The following is a 19,733-nucleotide window of genomic DNA, read 5'->3' on the forward strand; positions in this document are numbered from 1 at the left end:
CGAGTATTTCAAGGATGCAGATGCAGAATGCTCCTGCTAGGTCACACTCTTGAAAACAATTACAAATTCACCAAAGTCTTAGGTAGTTTTTAATTCATCGAGATGTCCAGATTACCAAGAAAGGACCTGCATTCGCAATATGTTTCTCTCTCGCTGTGTAGGCTGGCTATTGAATTTTTGCCATATGAGCCTAATGGGGAGGAGTGGATGAGAGGCTGGCTATCTAGTCTAAGGGTAGATAAAACAAATATCTAAACCTCGTCTCTATCTCTGTGTCCAGGATCGAGACGTCTCAAGTGTGCACTGCACTCACTACAACTCTGGCGTCTGGCGAGACCTCCCAGTTACATCTCTCCTCTGTGGCTGCTCTTTGACAGGCCTAATCCCAATTGACACGTCTTTCGGGTCTGGTCAAAAGTAGTCCAGTGTAGTACACAGCCACAGCACTATATGGGGAATGTGGTGGCTCTGGTCAAAAGAGGTGGCTTTGCAAGACACCCGATCTCTCGAGTTTACATGAATGTTCGCTACATAGATATCTGCAGTGTTTCCTCTAGGCAGAAAAATGAGGAGGGGGGGGGGGGGGGGGGAGCATGGTAGTGGGCGTTGCTAATGGTGCGGTTTTAGAGGTCCTCTTGGCAGCAGAAACAAAATGTAGCAGTTTCAAAGCTATTTTTCTACAATTCTACACACTTTGCCATGTGGCTGAGAGAACATTTTCAGTTTAAAAAGTTAATGTCCTTCAATTATACACATTTTGCCATAGCATAAGAGCAAGGCATAAGCCATCTGAGTGACCCAAACAACAAAATCACTGGGGGCCCCATGACATTACATGGTAGTTTTAGAGGCCCTCTTGGCCGCAAAGACAATTGCTGTTTAAAGTTAATTTCCTGACATTCTACACATATGACAGAAGTAATCCTAGAATCCTTCCTTTGGCCGCATCTCCTTCCAGTTCTCTGCTGCCAATGACTGGAACGAACTGCAAAAATCACTAAAGCTGGAGACTCTTACCTCCCTCACTAGCTTTAAGCACCAGCTGTCAGAACAGCTCACAGATCACTGCACCTGTACATAGCTCATCTGTAAATAGCCCATCCAATCTACCCTCATCCCCATACTGTATTTATTTATTTATCTTGCTCCTTTGCACCCCAGCATCTCTACTTGCACATTCATCTTCTGCACATTCTACCATTCCCGTGTTTAATTGCTATATTGTAATTACTTCGCCACCGTGGCCTATTTATTGCCTTACCTCTCTTATCCTACCTCATTTGTACATGCTGTATATAGATTTTTCTACTGTATTATTGATTGTATGTTTGTTTATTCCATGTGTAACTCTGTGTTGTTGTATGTGTCGAACTGCTTTGTTTTATCTTGGCCAGGTCGCAGTTGCAAATGAGAACTTGTTCTCAACTAGCCTACCTGGTTAAATAAAGGTGAAATTAAAAAAAATGTTATAAAAAAAATCTCTGGCTGATACAGCCAGGCTGTTACGGTTAAGGTCCAACCTCCAGCCGGTTCCACTGAGCTCTGGGTAATGGTTGTTTCCTGCTAAGAAGTTTTCCTCTCGTTGTTGTATGCTTTGCATGCTGTGTGTGGTTGCTTGCTTTAGTGATTTCTAGATTGTGTAATCTCGTGTATACACGAGGCGATTACAGTCTTGTAAAGAAAAAAAAGCATTGAGCTTTACCCCCCAACAAATGGGTGCAACAAAAAAACATTGACTGGTACATACAGTACCTACAATATAAAATATATTTCCTTAACACTTTTTTGGTTACTACATTTTTCCATATGTTATTTCATAATGTTGATGGCTTCACTATTATTCTACAATGTAGAAAATAGTAAAAATAAAGGAAAAACCCTTGAATGACTAGGTGTGTCCAAACTTTTGACTGGTATTGTATTTACAGTGCATTCGGAAAGTATTCAGACCCCTTGACTTTTTCCACATTTTGTTACATTATAGCCTTATTTGTTTTCTTACCTTTTCACATAGGCACGTCAGTTAAGAACAAATTCTTATTTACAATGACGGCCTACCCCGGCAACGCTAGGCCAATTGTGCGCAGCTTTATGGAACTCCCAATCACGGACAGATGTGATGCAGCCTGGATTTGAACCAGGTACTGCAGTGATGCCTCTTGCATTGAGATGCTGTGTCTTAGACCACTGCGCTACTCGGGAGCCCTCTTATTCTAAAATGTATTCAATATATTTTTTTCCCTCATCAATCTACACACAATACCCCCATAATGACGAAGCATAAACAGTTTTTTTGAATTTTTTGCAAATGTATAAAAAAATAAACAGAAATACCTACATAAGTATTCAGACCCTTTGCTGTGAGAATTGAAATTGAGCTCCGGTGCATCCTGTTTCCATTGATCATCCTTGAGATGTTTCTACAACTTGATTGGAGTCTACCTTTGGTAAATTCAGTTGATTGGACATGATTTGGAAAGGCATATAAATGTCTATATAAGGTCCCACAGTTGACAATGCATGTCAGAGCAAAAATCAAGCAATGAAGTCGAAGGAATTGTCTGTAGAGCTCTGACACAGGATTGTGTCTGGGGAAGGGTACCAAAAAATGTCTGCAGCATTGAAGGTCCCCTAAAACACAGTGGCTTCCATCAGTCTTCAATGGAAGAAGTTTGGAACCACCAAGACTCTTCCTGGAGCTGTCTGCCCGGCCAAACTGAGAAATCGGGGGAGGTGGTCGATAGTCACTCCCGATGGTCACTCTGACAGAGCTCCAGAGTTCCTCTGTGGAGATGGTTGTCCTTCTGGAAGGTTCTCCCATCTCTGCAGCACTCCACCAATCAGGCCTTTATGGTAGAGTGGCCAGACGGAAGCCACTCCTCAGTAAAAGGCACCTGACAGGCCGCTTTGAGTTTGCCAAACGGTACCTAAAGACTCTGACCATGAGAAACAAGATTCTCTGGTCTGATGAAATCAACATTGAAAGCACTGGTCTGAATGTCAAGCGTCACATCTGGAGGAAACCTGACACCGTCCCTACGGTGAAGCATGGTGGTGGCAGAATCATGCTGTGTGGATTTATTTTCAGCGCCAGGGACAGGGAGACTAGTCAGGATCGAGGGAAAGATGAACGGAGAAAAGTACAGAGATCCTTGATGAAAACCTGCTCCAGAGTGCTCAGGACCTCCAACTTGGGTGAAGGTTCACCTTCCAACAGGACAACGACCCTAAGCACACAGGCAAGACAGAGCAGGAGTGGCTTCGGGACAAGTCTCTGAATGTCCTTGAGTGGCCCAGCCAGAGCCCGGACTTGAACCCGATCGAACATCTCTGGAGAGACCTGAAAATAGTTGTGCAGCGATGCTCCCCATCCAATCTGACAGAGCTTGAGAGGATCTGCAGAGAAAACAGGGAGACACTCCCCAAATACAGGTGTGCCAATCTTGTAGCGTCATACCCAAGAAGACTCGAGGCTGTAAATGCTGCGAAAGGTGCTTCAACAAAGTACTGTGTAAAGGGTCTGAATACTTTATGTAAATGTGATATTTATTTTATTTTATACGTTTGCTAAAATATCTAGAAAACAGTTTTTGCTTTGTCATCATGAGGTATTGTGTGTAGATAGAAGAGGGAAGAAAAAAAATATTTTAATCCATTTTAGAATACAGCTGTAACGTAACAAAATGTGGAAAAAGTCAAATAGTGTGAATATTTTCAGAATGCACTGTAATTATGCCTAAATCACCAGCCTGGTCTCATAGACTAGACATAACATAGTAAACGTAAATTGTTATATATTACGTTTGGTATGGGTACATTACAGAAGGTTACCTAAGGTAAAAACCAAGGTGTAGCAACCCGAAGGTTGTGTGTTCGAATCTCATCACAGACAACTTTAGCATTTTAGCTAATTAGCAACTTTTCAACTATTTGCTACTTTGCAACTACTTAGCATGTTAGCTAACCCTTCTCCTAACCTTAACCGTTTTAGCTAACCCAGGTCTAGCAACTCAAAGGTTGCGGGTTTGAATCTCATCACAGACAACTTTAGCATTGTATTAATTAGCACGTTTTCAACTATACTAAACAAAAATATGAACTCAGCATGTGAAGTTTTGGTCCCATATTTCATGAGCTGAAATTAAAGATCCCAGAAATGTTCCATACGCACAAAAAGCTTATTTCTCTCAAATTCTTTGCACAAATCCTCACCAGGGTCTTGACATGACTGCACTACGGCATCGTAACCGACTTCAGTGGGCAAATGCTCACCTTCGATGGCCACTGGCACACTGTAGAAGTGTGCTCTTCACTGATGAATCCCGGTTTCAACTGTATCGGGCAGATGGCAGATGGCGTTGTGTGGGCGAGCGGTTTGTGCTCCGTGGTGGCGGTGGGGTTATGGTATGGGCAGACTTAAGCTACGGACTACGAACATAATTGTATTTTATCGATGGCAATTTGAATGCACAGAGATACCGTGACAAGAGCCTGAGGCCCATTGTCATACCATTCATCCTCCGCCATCACCTCATGTTTCAGCACGATAATGTACGGCCCCATGTTGCAAGGATCTGTAAACATACTCACCAGACATGTCACCCATTGAGCATGTTTTGGATGCTCTAATTCCATTCAGCCACGAGCATGAGTGAATTTGGGCTCCCGAGTGGCGCAGCGGCCTAAGGCACTGCATCCCAGTGCTAGAGGCTTCATTACAGACCCTGGTTCGATTCCAGGCTGTATCACAACCGGCTGTGATTGGGAGTCCCATAGGGCGGCGCACAATTGGCCCAGCATCGTTAGGGTTTGGCCGGGGTAGGCCGTCATTGTAAATAAGAATTTGTTCTTATCTGACTTGCCTAGTTAAATAAAGGTTACATTTATGAAAGTAAAAAATGTTGGGCGATTAGGCTTGGCTCGCAGTCGGCATTCTAATTCATCCTGAAGGTGCTTCCCTGTGGCTCAGTTGGTAGAGCATGGTGTTTGCAACGTCAGCATGGTGTTTGCAACGCCAGGGTTGTGGGTTCGATTCCCACGGGGGGCCAGTACGGGAAAAAAAAAAAAAAAGTTAAAATAAATAAAGAAAATGTATGTATTCACTACTGTAAGTCGCTCTGGATACGAGCGTCTGCTAAATGACTAAAATTTTTTAAAAAATATAATGTAAATGGGTTTGATGGTGGTTGAGGTCAGGGCTTTGTGCCGGCCAGTCAAGTTCTTCCACACCTATCTTGACAAGCTATTTCTGTATGAACCTTGCTTTGTGCACAGGGGCATTGTCATGCTGAAACAGGAAAGGGCCTTCCCCAAACTGTGGTCACAAAGTTGGAAGCACAGAATTGTCTAGCATGTCATTCATTGTATGCTGTAGCATTAAGATGTCCCTTCACTGGAACGAAGGGGCCTAGCCCGAACCATGAAAAACAGCCCCAGACCATTATTCCTCCGCCACCAAACTTTACAGTTGGCACTTTTCATTCGAGCTGGTAGTATTCTTCTGGCTTTCGCCAAACCCAGATTCGGCTGTCAGAATGCCAGCGTGATTCATCGCTCCAGACAATGCGTTTCCACTGTTCTAGAGTCCAATGGCGGCGAGCTTTACACCACTCTAGCCGACGCTTAGCATTGCACATGGTTATCTTAGGCTTGTGTGCGGCTGCTTGGCCATGGAAACCCATTTCATGAAGCTCCCGACGAACAGTTCTTGTGCTGATATTGCTTCCAGAGGCAGTTTGGAACTTTACTACTATTGCCCATAGAAATACATTGAATAACACATTTATAGATGTAAAAAAAATACAAAAATGTATCATAAAGAATAAGGTTTTGAAGTGTCTGGAGATATAAGAAATCTCAGGATTTTTTGTTTTGTTTTTTTGGACATTGGACATTTGGACTATTTTCATTGGCACAAAACTACCTCCATACTTCTATTGTATGGGTTACCTTCAGATGAGACCCATGACACTTGTGGGGGTTGTAGAGCAAAATGGGAAACACCATCATGTTCATGAGAGTCTCCCCTTTCCATCAAGTGGTCATAATAGTTTGTAGGCCGTTGCAATGTATGTGATTTTACTGCTAATATTGAAATACCAACACTGTCATATCACATTAAACTTACTTGGTGGGAAAGGTATTTTATTATAATGAGCAATGTGGTGGTATGCCGTGCAGTCCTTTTTTTGTTTCTTTGTCATTGGCATGTACCCATGGTTCTCTGTGTCATCTCTGCCCCTGCAGGTGAGAAATGGTACAAGCGTCACCTGACCTACAGGATAGTGAACTGGCCTCGTCACCTTGCGCCAGGCCCCGTGCGGCTTGCGGTGCGTGCCGCCTTTCAGCTGTGGAGCAACGTGTCAGGCCTGGCCTTCCAGGAGGTCCCAGAGGGCCCTACGGACATCCGCCTGGCCTTCTACGAGGGCGAGCACAATGACGGGGCCAGCAACGCCTTTGATGGCCCAGGTCAGGCCCCACATCATCTTCACCCTACTGGATTTTACCATGGGGCCTGGAGCTTTTTTCCTGACCATGTAACCTGACCCTGGGCTGTAATTCATAGCTAGTTTTCAGGTCACATGGTCTGTAAAAACTTGCCCTACTATTCTTTTAAAGTAAAGAAAGAGCTTAATCACCCAAATCTGAGCACCAGAGAGGGGCCAATGGAGTTCCTGCCCTGTCCAAACCTCTCACACGCCATCTCCTCTCCTGTCCTATAGGGGGAGCTCTAGCACATGCCTTCTTCCCTTGCCGGGGGGAGGCCCACTTCGACATTGCAGAGAGGTGGACGCTGTACGGGCACAAGGGACACAACCTGTTCATGGTGACAGCCCACGAGATAGGCCACACACTGGGGCTGGAGCACTCACCGGTGCGCCACTCCCTCATGTCCCCCTACTACAGGAAGCTAGGCCGCGCCCTGGTCCTCAGCTGGGATGACATCGCTGCAGTGCAGCAGCTCTATGGTAAATTATTTACGATGTCCTCCATTCAGGTTAAAACCAATGATGTCATATACTGTATACACTACAAGGCATGTCTGTGAATTAAACCATCTGTCTGTATGTAAGGTTAAGTGGGGCGCTGACAATGAATCAAGATACAGCCATCTCAGTCAGATTTATAAGCAAAAAGTGTTGAAAGGAATTGCATCATTAAACAAGCAGAACTGTGCAAATGCCCCCTAGAAAGAGGGGGAGACAGACTGACATCACTCAATTACCTCATTGTATACTGTACTGAACAAAAATATAAACGCAACATGTAAAGTGTTGGTCCCATGTTTCATTAGCAGAAATAAAAGTTTACAGAATTTTTTCATCTGCACAAAAAGCGTATTTCACAATTTCTTTGCAATGCTGACTGAAGGAATGTCCACCAGAGCTTTTGCCAGAGAATTGAATGTTCATTTTATCTACCATAAGCTGCCTCCAACATCGTTTTAGAAAAATGTGTCAGTACGTCCAACCTGCCTCACAGCTGCAGACCACGTGCATGGCGTTGTATGGGCAAGCGGTTTGCTAATGTCAACATTGTGAACAGAGAGCCCCATGGTGGGGTTATGATATGGGCAGGCATAAGCTAGAGACAACGAACACAATTGCATTTTAACGATGGAAATTTGATTGCACAAAAATACAGTGACGAGATCCTGAGGTCTATTGTGAGGCCCAATTTTTTTAAAGGTATCTGTGACCAACAGATGCATATCTGTATTCCCAGTCATGTCAAATCCAAAGATTAGGGCCTAATGAATTTATTTCAACTGACTGATTTCCTCACATGAACTGTAACTCAAATTGAAATTGTTGTATGTTGCATCTATATTTTTGTTCAGTATACAGTATATCTTCTCTCTCAACTGCACTTAAGACATTATTATACCTACACACACACTGTTTACCTGACAGTGCTATCACGAGGGTAGATTGGTTGTCCCAGTGTTAGTGTTACTGGAGAACAAAGCTCCTGTTATGGCGGACTGGGCTCTGCATTAGGGTTGAATGGCGGGAACTCGGTTACCAAGATTTACCGCCCAAAACCACTCCCTTTTCCTGGGATAAATAACTGCGAGAAACCTATACATTATTATAAATTATTTATATGAACGGCATGGCGTGAAATGGAACTGTTAAATTATATGCTTTGTCTAAATATAGCTTCTCTATGGCCTCTGCATGATGAATCGTCAACGCTCAGGATGTGGACAGACCGCCCATCTCAGTATGGAGCACAGTTCACAATGCATGTAGACCTATCATCTCATCATGGTAACTTTTTTGCTTGTCACAGGAAGGCCTGCATTTGCTGCAGAATAGTCTATGCTACAGTAATATAAAGACCGAATGCGCATATAATTTATCCACCTCCATCTGGTCTAATTTATCCACCTCCATCTGGTCTAATTTATCCATCTCCATCTGGTCTAATTTATCCATCTCCATCTGGTCTAATTTATCCATCTCCATCTGGTCTAATTTATCCACCTCCATCTGGTCTAATTTATCCACCTCCATCTGGTCTAATTTATCCACCTCCATCTGGTCTAATTTATCCACCTCCATCTGGTCTAATTTATCCACCTCCATCTGGTCTAATTTATCCATCTCCATCTGGTCTAATTTATCCATCTCCATCTGGTCTAATTTATCCATCTCCATCTGGTCTAATTTATCCATCTCCATCTGGTCTAATTTATCCATCTCCATCTGGTCTAATTTATCCATCTCCATCTGGTCTAATTTATCCACCTCCATCTGGTCTAATTTATCCATCTCCATCTGGTCTAATTTATCCACCTCCATCTGGTCTAATTTATCCACCTCCATCTGGTCTAATTTATCCACCTCCATCTGGTCTAATTTATCCACCTCCATCTGGTCTAATTTACCCACTTCCATCTGGTCTAATTTATCCATCTTCGTCTGGCTTTCAGAGGTCATCTTATTTTTTTAATTGTAAAGATGTCTTTTTTTTATGCAGCTGCAGAGTTTTAAAACAGCCTATCACTCAAATGTCGCTGCTTTAAGTCAGTGCACACGCAAGCACTCAGTCTTTTCTCTTCTCCAACTCCATTCAAATTGCCTCTAAAATACTGTAGATAATCCTGTTCTAGATTGATATATATATATACACTACAGCCCTATATAGCCCTATATATACAGTGCATTCGGAAAGTATTCAGACCCCTTGACTTTTTTACAGCCATATTCTAAAATGTATTACATTTAAAAACTGTCCTTATCAATCTACACACAATACCCCATAATGGCAAAGCAAAAACTGTTTTTTAGAAATGTTAGCAAATGTATTCAAAATAAAAAACAGAAATACCTTATTGACATAAATATTCAGACCCTTTTGCTATGAGACTCGAAATTGAGCTCAGGTGCCTCCTGTTTCCATGGATCATCCTTGATTTTTCTAGAACTTGATTGGAGTCCACCTGTGGTATATTGAATTGGTTGGACATGATTTGGAAAAGCACACACCTGTCTATATAAAGGTCCCACAGTTGACATTGCATGTCAGAGCAAAAATCCAAGCCATGAGGTCGAAGAAATTGTCCGTAGAGCTCAGACACAGGATTGTGTTGAGGCACAGATCTGGGGAACGGTACCAAAACATTTCTGCAGCATTATAGGTCCCCTAGAACACAGTGGCCTCCATCATTCTTAAATGGTAGAAGATTGGAACTACCAAGACTCTTCCTAGAGCTGGCTGCCTGGTCAAACTGAGCAATTGGGGGAGAAGGGCCTTGGTCAGGGAGGTGACCAAGTACCCAATAGTCACTCTGACAGAGCTCCAGAGTTCCTCTGTGGAGATGGGAGAACCTTCCAGAAGGACAACCATCTCTGCAGCACTCCACCAAATCAGGCCTTTGTGGTAGAGTGGCCAGACGGAAGACACTCCTCAGGAAAAGGCACCTAAAGGACTCAGACCATGAGAAACAAGATTCTCTGGTCTAATGAAACCAAGATTGAACTCTTTGGCCTGAATGCCAAGTGTCAGGTCTGGAGGAAACGTTGCACCATCCCTACGGTGAAGCATGGTGGTGGCAGCATCGTGCTGTGGGGATGTTTTTCAGTGGCAGGGACTGGGAGACTTGTCAGGATCGAGGGAAAGAAGAACGGAGCAAAGTACAGAGAGATCCTTGATGAAAACCTGCTCCAGAGCGCTCAGGACCTCAGACTGGGGTGAAGGTTCACCTTCCAACAGGACAATGACCCTAAGCACACAGCCAAGACACCGCAGGAGTGGCTTCGGGACAAGTCTCTGAATGTCCTTGAGTGGCCCAGCCAGAGCCCGGACTTGAACCCGATCTGGAGAGATCTGAAAATAGCTGTGCAGCAACGCTCCCCATCCAACCTGATAGAGCTTGAGAGGATCTGCAGAAAAGAATGGGGCGAAACTCCCCAAATACAGGTGTGCCAAGCTTGTAGCGTCATACCCAAGAGACTCGAGGCTGTAATCACTGCCAAAGGTGCTGACATTGAGGAAAGGATGAAGCAACAATGGAAAGCAACATTAGGGGAAATATTATGAAAGGTATGCTTATATATGCGTCAGCTTACTAATTATACGAATAGGCCCTATTCAATTTGAAAATGAAAATCTAATTCGCTAGCCTATACTTGTAACTTTATAGGCTGCATGTGCTGCACCAGAATTGCATGTTTTCTCCCTGCTTTATCATGGTTTGAACGATGTGCGTAATTCCAGTCCAGATAATACAATGTAAGACAATGCAGTACAGTAGTAATACAGTTCACACTCAAAGAGATTAGCTGTCTGGAGCTTGTTTCATTTATTTACCCAAGAGTGCATATAACTAGCTACATTTATGGGCTTTTGTTGTGCATAATGTGCAGTAGCCTATATCATATATATTGGATAACAATCATTTGGGCTTTTTTGGGCCTGGGCTCTATGAATGTCTTCAATGTAGGACTCATAAAATGTATTTAATGTATGGTTCGGGCTCAGGTAGCCTCAGGCTTGAATATTCGATCAAAGCTCTAATCAAATCCAGACATAGGCCTACTTATGCTTTTATAATGCTTTTGATTGACACTTCTGGTTTTAGCTGGAAATACCGGGTTACCCAGTAGAAAAGCGATTTATTCTCGGGATGGAACATTTGTAAAATACCGGGGAAATATTCAACCCTCATCTGCATGCATAGCCTACATGTTTTTATGTAGAACAAATGGAGTAGCTGTTTGCCGTGGAGGTTTTCACTCCCTCCTGGCGTGTGTAAGACAGGTTTCCACAGGTTGATGCTACTGTTGTATGATGAGTCCCATCCATCCTCCTGCAGGCATTTATCCAGGAATGTCTCCGTGGCTAATGAGCGGTCCTATCTGGATCCAACAAAATGTAGTCTTGTAGGCATGCCAATTCTAGATGCCTTTCTCTGTTTGATTTCTGGAGGAGAATCAACGCCACCCGTTTGTAAACAATTGTTTTTTTCATTGAAATGAAAAGACAGACAGTTGAGTACATTCTACTCCTTTTCAGTTGAGTACATTCTAGTTGAGTACATTCTACTCCTTTTCAGTTGAGTACATTCTAGTTGAGTACATTCTACTCCATTTCAGTTCAAAACATTTGGCATATTTCATATATTGATACAGATCTGCTCCCCTTTATATCAAGTCTCTGAGCATTATCACTGCTGATTGTGGTATTGGGTTCCTCATACAGAACAATGGGATGAAAACATTAAACAATTTATCTTCTGAGATATTAAGGTATGCAGTGCCCTGCGGGCAGAATACGTGTGTGTTAGCACCATGTGATGATGGGAACCAGATGTCTGTCTGACCTGAATAACTTCACTGTACTGAATCTGACCAAGAACCTTCCTACATATTTCTAACCATTCTGGTCGGGGTGTACGGCCGTGGCATCTGCCTCAGAAACCTTATTTGTTCTTAGGCTGCATCACAATGGCACCCTATTCCCTATGTAGTGCATTACTTTTGACCAGGGCCCATAGGGACTCGCATAGGGTTCTGCTCAAAAGTAGTGCACTATATCGGGAATAGGGTGCCATTTGGGATGGAACCTTTGTCTTAGTGATAATGTCATGTCACAGTGTATGAGATTTTGCAGTAGACTTGGCCACACAAGTCTGTAATCTAGTAATTGTTATATATTTTAAATTGTGTAGAGACTGACCCAAGTACACAGTATGTTTTGATTAGACACAGTAGCACCACTCTCAGCAAAGAATCTCTGTTTTATTCTTCCTGCCAGGTTGCATTTTTGTCAGCTTATCCTCCTCTCCTTGGGGATGCTGATATCATCACTGAGAAGACAAATGTTTGCTCAGCCTGTTGCAAACAAAATGTGTGTGTGATGTCCAGAGCCTTATCATAGGATTCTGCTTTGTGTTTCGTTTTACATCCGTTTGCAGTAGTCACTTGTGTCTTTCTTCATTCTTTTCAATGAGAATGACATTCTTGACGTAAACCAGTAAACGACCAGAATTTTCATATCTTTCAACGATTTTATGTAATTTATGTAAAGACATCTGGTGGCCCTTTTGGATACTTCAGATTATCACAGGTGTCTGTAATCATCTCTGGCCCTCTCTGGTCTTACCACATAAATATATAAAATAATTAAGTAAGATTTTAAAATAAAAAATAGAATGCAAAACTGTAAAACATTATCCTAAATATTAACCATCAACTTAGTGAATACCATTGGTGTTTAGTATGAGGGTTTAAGCATGAAATATCCTTTGTAAAATGTTTTACACTTTTATTTATTTTACTATGTTAATATGTATTTGTTGTCAATGTTTTGGTGTCAAACTGGTGGCAGTTGTGAAAAAAGTAAATATTGGAAGAGTTGCAGAGGTAATTGAAAATAATGCCATTGTTGATTTAGATGCTTTTTTCATTAATGAGGCTATTTTCTCTTGAAACATATGGTCTATCTACTAGAAGCTCATGGACAAACTCATGGACAATATGGACACAGATATAACAAATGAATACTATATACATTTTGTTATTCAAGTATACATTACTAAAGTCATGATAGATTTTAATTACTGAAGATTCCGGTAACTTCGCAAACCTTTGTCCAGTACACAGCAACTCAACAGTTTCCTGGGAAGGCCAGCTTTACTGTTTATATAATTGACTATTTGAGAATATTGTTCTGTTTGTTTCCACTTGGGAGGGTTGTTTGTTCCCATGATGTCCATTTTGAGAAAATACTGTCATTGTTTTTGGTTTTGTATTTCTCATATTTTTAGAAGGGAAAAAATTCCTCTATCAAGTATCAACCAACATTTGTCCCATTGGAGCAGTAAATTCATCTGTAAGACAATATTTGTCCTAACATTCATTTTTATTCACATGGCAGTTCATAATCAGTGGCCATGTACCTGATAGATTGTGGAAGTAACACTTGTAAAAGTTTAGCTTAGATGGCTGACTAAACATTCTCTCGGACGCAATGGAACACTCATACATCAACATCATAGTGCCCATCGCTTATCACCCCATCACTTAAACTACTGGAACTTGTGTCTGTATACAATCTACTCTCCCATTCCATAGAGTCTCATTCTCTTATCTTGCCTGAACCTGGATCTGTATGTGCTTCAGCAAATACAGTATTTTTTCATTGGGGGAATAACGGTTACAATATTTAAATTCCTATACTTTCATATTCCGTTCATATCACATTTTCTATTCATTATGTCACACATATTATTTTTGTACCTGTGGGCTGCCACTCAGAAGAAAAGAAAACATGAAAAAGGTTCATATCTACAAAGTATTGATCATATTACAGAGTTTAAGTAATAATAAATTCAGTATGTACAGGAAAAGAAAAACAAAGTGGGCCTCCACCCCCAACCTCCCATCACCCCCAACCTCCCATCCCCCCCAACCTCCCATCCCCCCCACCCAGCCAACATATCCCCACCCAGCCCCCCCTTCTGACTACAGTTGTCATTCCAACCCCTCTGTTGGTCAGATGAGTTGGCTACTGATGGTCTCCCTCTCTCTGTCCTCCCCAGGAAAGCCTCTGGGGGGTCAGCCTATTAGGTTAACAGGCCAGGCATTCAGCTCAGCCCTGCAGGAGTGGGAGCTGGCTGAGGAGCCCGAGGGACATCCTGAAATTACCCAGCCCCTCTACTGCCAGGGGGTCTTTGATGCCATCACTATGGGTAGGGCATGACTGTGCTCACAATCATTTGAAATCCCCCCCCCCCCCAAACACATAAGTTATTCATTGGGATATTATAAACTGGGTGGTTTGAGCCCTGAATGCTGATTGGCTGACAAAAAATGTATTTTTACTGCTCTGATTACATTGGTAACCAGTTTATAATAGTAATACGGCATCTCGGGGGGTTTGTGGTATATGGCATATATACCACGCCTAAGGGCTGTATCCAGGCACTCCGCATTGCGTCGTGCAGAAGAACAGCCCTTAGCCGTGGTATATTGGCCATATACCACACCCCCTCCGGCCTTATTGCTTAAATATAATATTTTCATGTATTCTTGTCTGTCTTTGTGTGTTCAGATCAGAACCACACAGTGCTGGTGTTCCGGGGCAGTGTGTACTGGACGGTGTCGGCTCAGGGGAACGTGAGCGCACCTCTCCCTCTCCAGCAGCGCTGGCCCCACCTCCCACTGGCCATCGAGGCCGCGGCCTTCTCCCCACTGGACAGCAAGTGGTACTTCTTCAAAGGTAAAGTAGTCTCCTTAAATTCACTTTAGTCAGTGAATGATCGTGTGAAGTGACATAATTGGCTTTAGCCAACTCCCGTGACTATGGTTGGATGACAATGAAATAACACGGCAGAGGACCTGGCTAAAACACAAACAGGATAAAGTACCTCAGTGAGGAAGTAGTGTTGATTGCGCTGAATTGTCTCTCCCTTCCCTCCCTCTGCAGGTAAGCGTATATGGCGTTACTCGGGTAGTGCCCTGGACCATGGCTTCCCCAGGAGGAGCAGCCAGGCCGGCCTCCCCTGCCACCTAGACTGTGCCTTCTACTACGCCCCCCTGGGACACATGGTCCTCTTTAAGGGCTCCCGCTACTCCGTGCTCAACCTGCACACGCTGAGGTCCGAGCCCTACTACCCGCGCCGGCTGGCCGACTGGACCGGGGTGCCCCAGGGAACCAACGGTGCGCTGACCCGTCCCGACGGGCGCCTCTATCTCTTTAGGGAGCAGCAGTACTGGAGGTTTGACCCAGTGAAGGTGCGCATGACCAGAGAAGGCCAGTGGGCTCAGGACCTGGAATGGATAGGCTGCAGGAGCAGGACTCACCAGGGCAATGATATCCTGTGACAAACAGGGGGAGCTACAGCTCTCATATCAAAGTTGATATGAGGCCAAAAGCCTGAAACGTTAGCCTGGGTACAAGTCTGTTTCTGATAATAATCCAGTCCTTATACTCTGTATCATATGCCAAACAGTTTAGCATGACAAGGAGTGGAAACAGACTGGTACCCAAACTACCAAAACATATAAAAAAGGCCATTATGTCTGTGCAATCTAAATATGGAAGACTTGGTTGGAGCCAGCCGGGGTCGTTGGCCTGAAACTCTGTCATCAGTGCCATCGAACTGGACTTTTTGGTAAGATTCATGACACAATAAAATTGACATTAGTAATGAACATTGTTGAGCATATTAAACCTGGGCCGGGCCAGGCACGCTGTAGAGCACTGCTGACCATTCACCTTTTAAAGGCAATGTTCCCGACATTCGTGAAGATCGCATTCACAGTAAACGCTGCAGAAATCATCTCATTAGGAAATTACCTTTAAAGTCAAGCACTCTACAACGTGCCTCGGATTGAATCTCAGCCCTGGTGACAAATACAGTGCATTCGGAGAGTATTCAGAAAACCTTTTATTTTTTTCTACATTTTGTTACGTTACAGCCTTATTTTAAAATTGATTCAAAATGGGGTTTTTTCCACCCTGATCAATCTAAAAACAAAACCCCATAATGACAAAGCAAAAACAGGTTTTTAGAAAATTCAGCAAATGTATTAAAAACAAAAAAACAGAACATTTACATAAGTATTCAGACCCTTTACTCAGTACTTTGTTGAAGCACATTTGGCAGTGATTACAGCCACGAGTCTTCTTGGGTAGGACGCTACAAGCTTGGCACACCTGTATTTGAGGAGTTTCCTCCATTATTTTCTGCAGATCATCACAAGCTCTGTCAGGTTGGATGGGGAGCGTCGTGGCACAGCTATTTTCAGGTCTCTCCAGAGATGTTCGATCCGGTTCAAGTCTGGGCTCTGGCTGGGCCACTCAAGGACATTCAGAGACTTGTCCAGAAGCCACTACTGTGTTGTCTTGGCTGTGTGCTTAGGGTCGTTGTCCTGGCTGTGTGCTTAGGGTCGTTGTCCGGTTGGAAGAACCATCGCCCCAGTCTGAGGTCCCGAGCGCTATGGAGCAGCTTTTAATCAAGGATCTCTGTGTACTTTGCTCTGTTCATCTTTCCCTCGATCCTGTCTCCCAGTCCCTGCCGCTGAAAAACATCCCCACAGCATGATGCTACCACCACCATGCTTCACAGTAGGGATAGCGCCAGGTTTCCTCCAGACGTGATGCTTGACATTCAGGCAAAAGGTTTCACCAGACCAGAGAATCTTGTTTCTCATGGTCTGAGAGTCCTTTTAGGTGCCTTTTGGCAAACTCGTGTGCCTTTTACTGAGTGTCTTCCATCTGGCCACAACCATAAAGGCCTGATTTGGTGGAGTGCTGCAGAGATGGCAGTCCTTCTGGAAGGTTCTGACATCTCCACAGAGAAATTCTGGAGCTTTGTCAAAGTGACCACTGCGCAGTTTGGACGGGGGGGCCAGCTCTTCCTAGAGTCTTGGTGGTTCCAAACTTCTTCCATTTAAGAACGGAGGCCACTGTGTTCTTGGGGACCTTCATTGCTGCAGAAATGTTTTGGCGCCCTTCCTCGGATCTGTGCCTCGACACAATCCTGTCTCGGAGCTCTACGGACAATTCCTTCGACCTCATGGCTTAGTTTTTGCTCTGACATGCACTATCAACTCTGGGACCTTATATAGACAGGTGTGTGCCTTTCTAAATCAATTGAATTTATCACATTCTAGAAACACCTCAAGGATGATGAATGGAAACAGAATGCACCTGAGATCAATTGAGTATTATAGCAAAAGGGTTGAATACTTAGGGGTCCTGTGCTAACATTTCTAAAAACCCTGTTTTCGTGTTGTCATTATGTGGTATTGTGTGTAGATTGAGGATTTTTATTTAATCCATTTTAGAATAAGGCTGGAATGTAACGAAACTTGGAAAAAGTCAAGGGGTCTGAATACTTTCCGAATGCACTGTACGCAGTGGTAAATCAACTCCATAGAAAATGCTTCTGTATATTATACTTAAGCTTAAGCCTTCTTAAAGATTTCTTAAATGTTTATGCTTTGGTATTACACTTGTACATTTCAGATATTCAACAAAGACCAACAATGTGTAATTCACTTTTGAATGATTTATTTGTATAAAATCATGTGAGATACAGATAACTTCTATGGAACAATGCTGACTTCCAGTGGTAAAATTATTTATTTGCAGACTTATACATTACTCTACATTTTACAAGACACGTTGTCTACTGAAACGGACATAATCCAAATGTATTGTCAGCCGTCAGTGTTGCCGATCCTAAACCAAGAATACTCCTAGTTCACTTCTCCAATAAATATACATCCGCAAGATTAGAACCTGTGACCTTCTGTGCCAAATAAAGTGTTCTGTGAGTTAGTCATGTCTTTATATCAGTAGATTATAAAGTTGAATTGGGATTTAGCAAGAGCGAACACTTTTGCATGTAAAAACTCCTAAGGGGTGGATTCAATCCGTATCGTGGAAGATCCGCGTTAAAATGTAAAGGTAATTTCCGATTGAGCCGACATATGCCGTCTCCGCAAACGCAGGAATATCACCTTTAAATTTTAGTTGAGCTATAACGTGGAAATGCCGCGATACTTCTGCAATGCAGATTGAATCCAGCCCTAAATCATTACTCCACGTTCTTGATAGACCTGCGTCACTTGTTTTTGAGCCAACTTCACCATCGGATTTGAATGGGGAACCCAGCTCATCATGACTGCCCAGTTTCAAAACAAATGCAATCACTTTTCACCCAGTGCAAACTCCGCCCACCTGGACCAGTTTAATATTCTCATTAGTGACCTTTCATCCAATCACTTCGTCAGGATCAGTTCTTTTAAGTCTACACCTGTCTAAAAATGTGGGCACAATGAGAATGTGGACAAGATCCGCACAGATGTTAGCACCAGGTATAAACAGGGCTCAATAGATGGTACCCAATGCAGCAGTACAGAGTTATTGGAGTTATATTAAAGCAATAAAACCCGAGGGGGTGTGGTATATGGCCAATATACCACGGCTAAGGGCTGTTCTTAAGCAGGATGCAACGCGGAGTGCCTGGATACAGCCCTTAGCCGTGGTATATTGGCCATATATCACAAACCCCCGAGGTGCCTTATTGCTATTATGAACTGGTTACCAACAATTCTTCCAACTTTTTGGAAGAAGCTAGCTAGCTAACGAAGAACAACAAAGAATATCTAGTTAACAGAAGAAAAGAAAGAGAAAATCAGGACAGAAGAAAAAGGATATCAAAGGGAAACAGTTCTCTAAAGACACAGGAGACAATAATACAAGAAACAACACTTCTGTAGCTTGCCAACTATGTGTCTGTCTATCCCTGTTCTCTCCTCTCTGCACAGGCCATACAAACGCTTCACACCGCGTGGCCGCTGCCACTCTAACCTGGTGGTCCCAGCGCGCACGACCCACGTGGAGTTCCAGGTCTCCGGCAGCCTCTGGAACTGCCGGTCTGCAGCCAACAAGGCTGAGTTCATCTCAGCCTATGCTACCCTCCAGTCCCTAGACTTCCTGGCGCTGACGGAAACATGGATTACCACAGATAACACTGCTACTCCTACTGCTCTCTCTTCGTCTGCCCACGTGTTCTCGCATACCCCTAGAGCATCGAGCCAGCGGGGTGGTGGCACTGGAATCCTCATCTCTCCCAAGTGGACATTCTCTCTTTCTCCCCTGACCCATCTGTCTATCTCCTCATTTGAATTCCATGCTGTCACAGTTACCAGCCCTTTCAAGCTTAACATCCTTATCATTTATCGCCCTCCAGGTTCCCTTGGAGAGTTCATCAATGAGCTTGACGCCTTGATAAGTTCCTTTCCTGAGGATGGCTCAACTCTCACAGTTCTGGGTGACTTTAACCTCCCCACATCTACCTTTGACTCATTCCTCTATGCCTCCTTCTTTCCACTCCTCTCCTCTTTTGACCTCACCCTCTCACCTTCCCCCCCTACTCACAAGGCAGGCAATACGCTTGACCTCATCTTTACTAGATGCTGTTCTTCCACTAATCTCATTGCAACTCCCCTCCAAATCTCCGACCACTACCTTGTATCCTTTTCCCTCTTGCTCTCATCCAACACTTCTCACTCTGCCCCTACTCGGATGGTATTGCGCCGTCCCAACCTTCGCTCTCTCTCTCCCGCTACTCTCTCCTCTTCCATCCTATCATCTCTTCCCTCTGCTCAAACCTTCTCCAACCTATCTCCTGATTCTGCCTCCTCAACCCTCCTCTCCTCCCTTTCTGCATCCTTTGATTTTCTCTGTCCCCTATCCTCCAGGCCGGC

General features: G+C 43.6%; 1 protein-coding gene across 3 annotated transcripts in view; it reads left to right on the plus strand.

Moving 5' to 3' along the window:
- Positions 1–17,799, plus strand: part of mmp28 (matrix metallopeptidase 28) — a 43,400-nt gene extending 25,601 nt beyond the window's left edge. For 2 of the 3 annotated variants that reach the window (XM_014161998.3, XM_045703350.2), the window contains 5 exons: positions 6,247–6,468; positions 6,723–6,968; positions 14,051–14,200; positions 14,563–14,730; positions 14,938–17,799. In XM_014161998.3, coding sequence (XP_014017473.2) covers positions 6,247–6,468; positions 6,723–6,968; positions 14,051–14,200; positions 14,563–14,730; positions 14,938–15,335 — 1,184 coding nt within the window. In that variant the 3' untranslated portion in view covers positions 15,336–17,799. The remainder of the gene's footprint in view (positions 1–6,246; positions 6,469–6,722; positions 6,969–14,050; positions 14,201–14,562; positions 14,731–14,937) is intronic. The other variant, XM_014161999.3, reaches the window with a different exon arrangement.
- The last annotated feature ends 1,934 nt before the right edge of the window (positions 17,800–19,733 follow it).

This window comes from Salmo salar, chromosome 20, assembly GCF_965601325.2.
Source record: "Salmo salar chromosome 20, fSalSal1, whole genome shotgun sequence".
Classification (NCBI taxonomy): domain Eukaryota; kingdom Metazoa; phylum Chordata; class Actinopteri; order Salmoniformes; family Salmonidae; genus Salmo; species Salmo salar.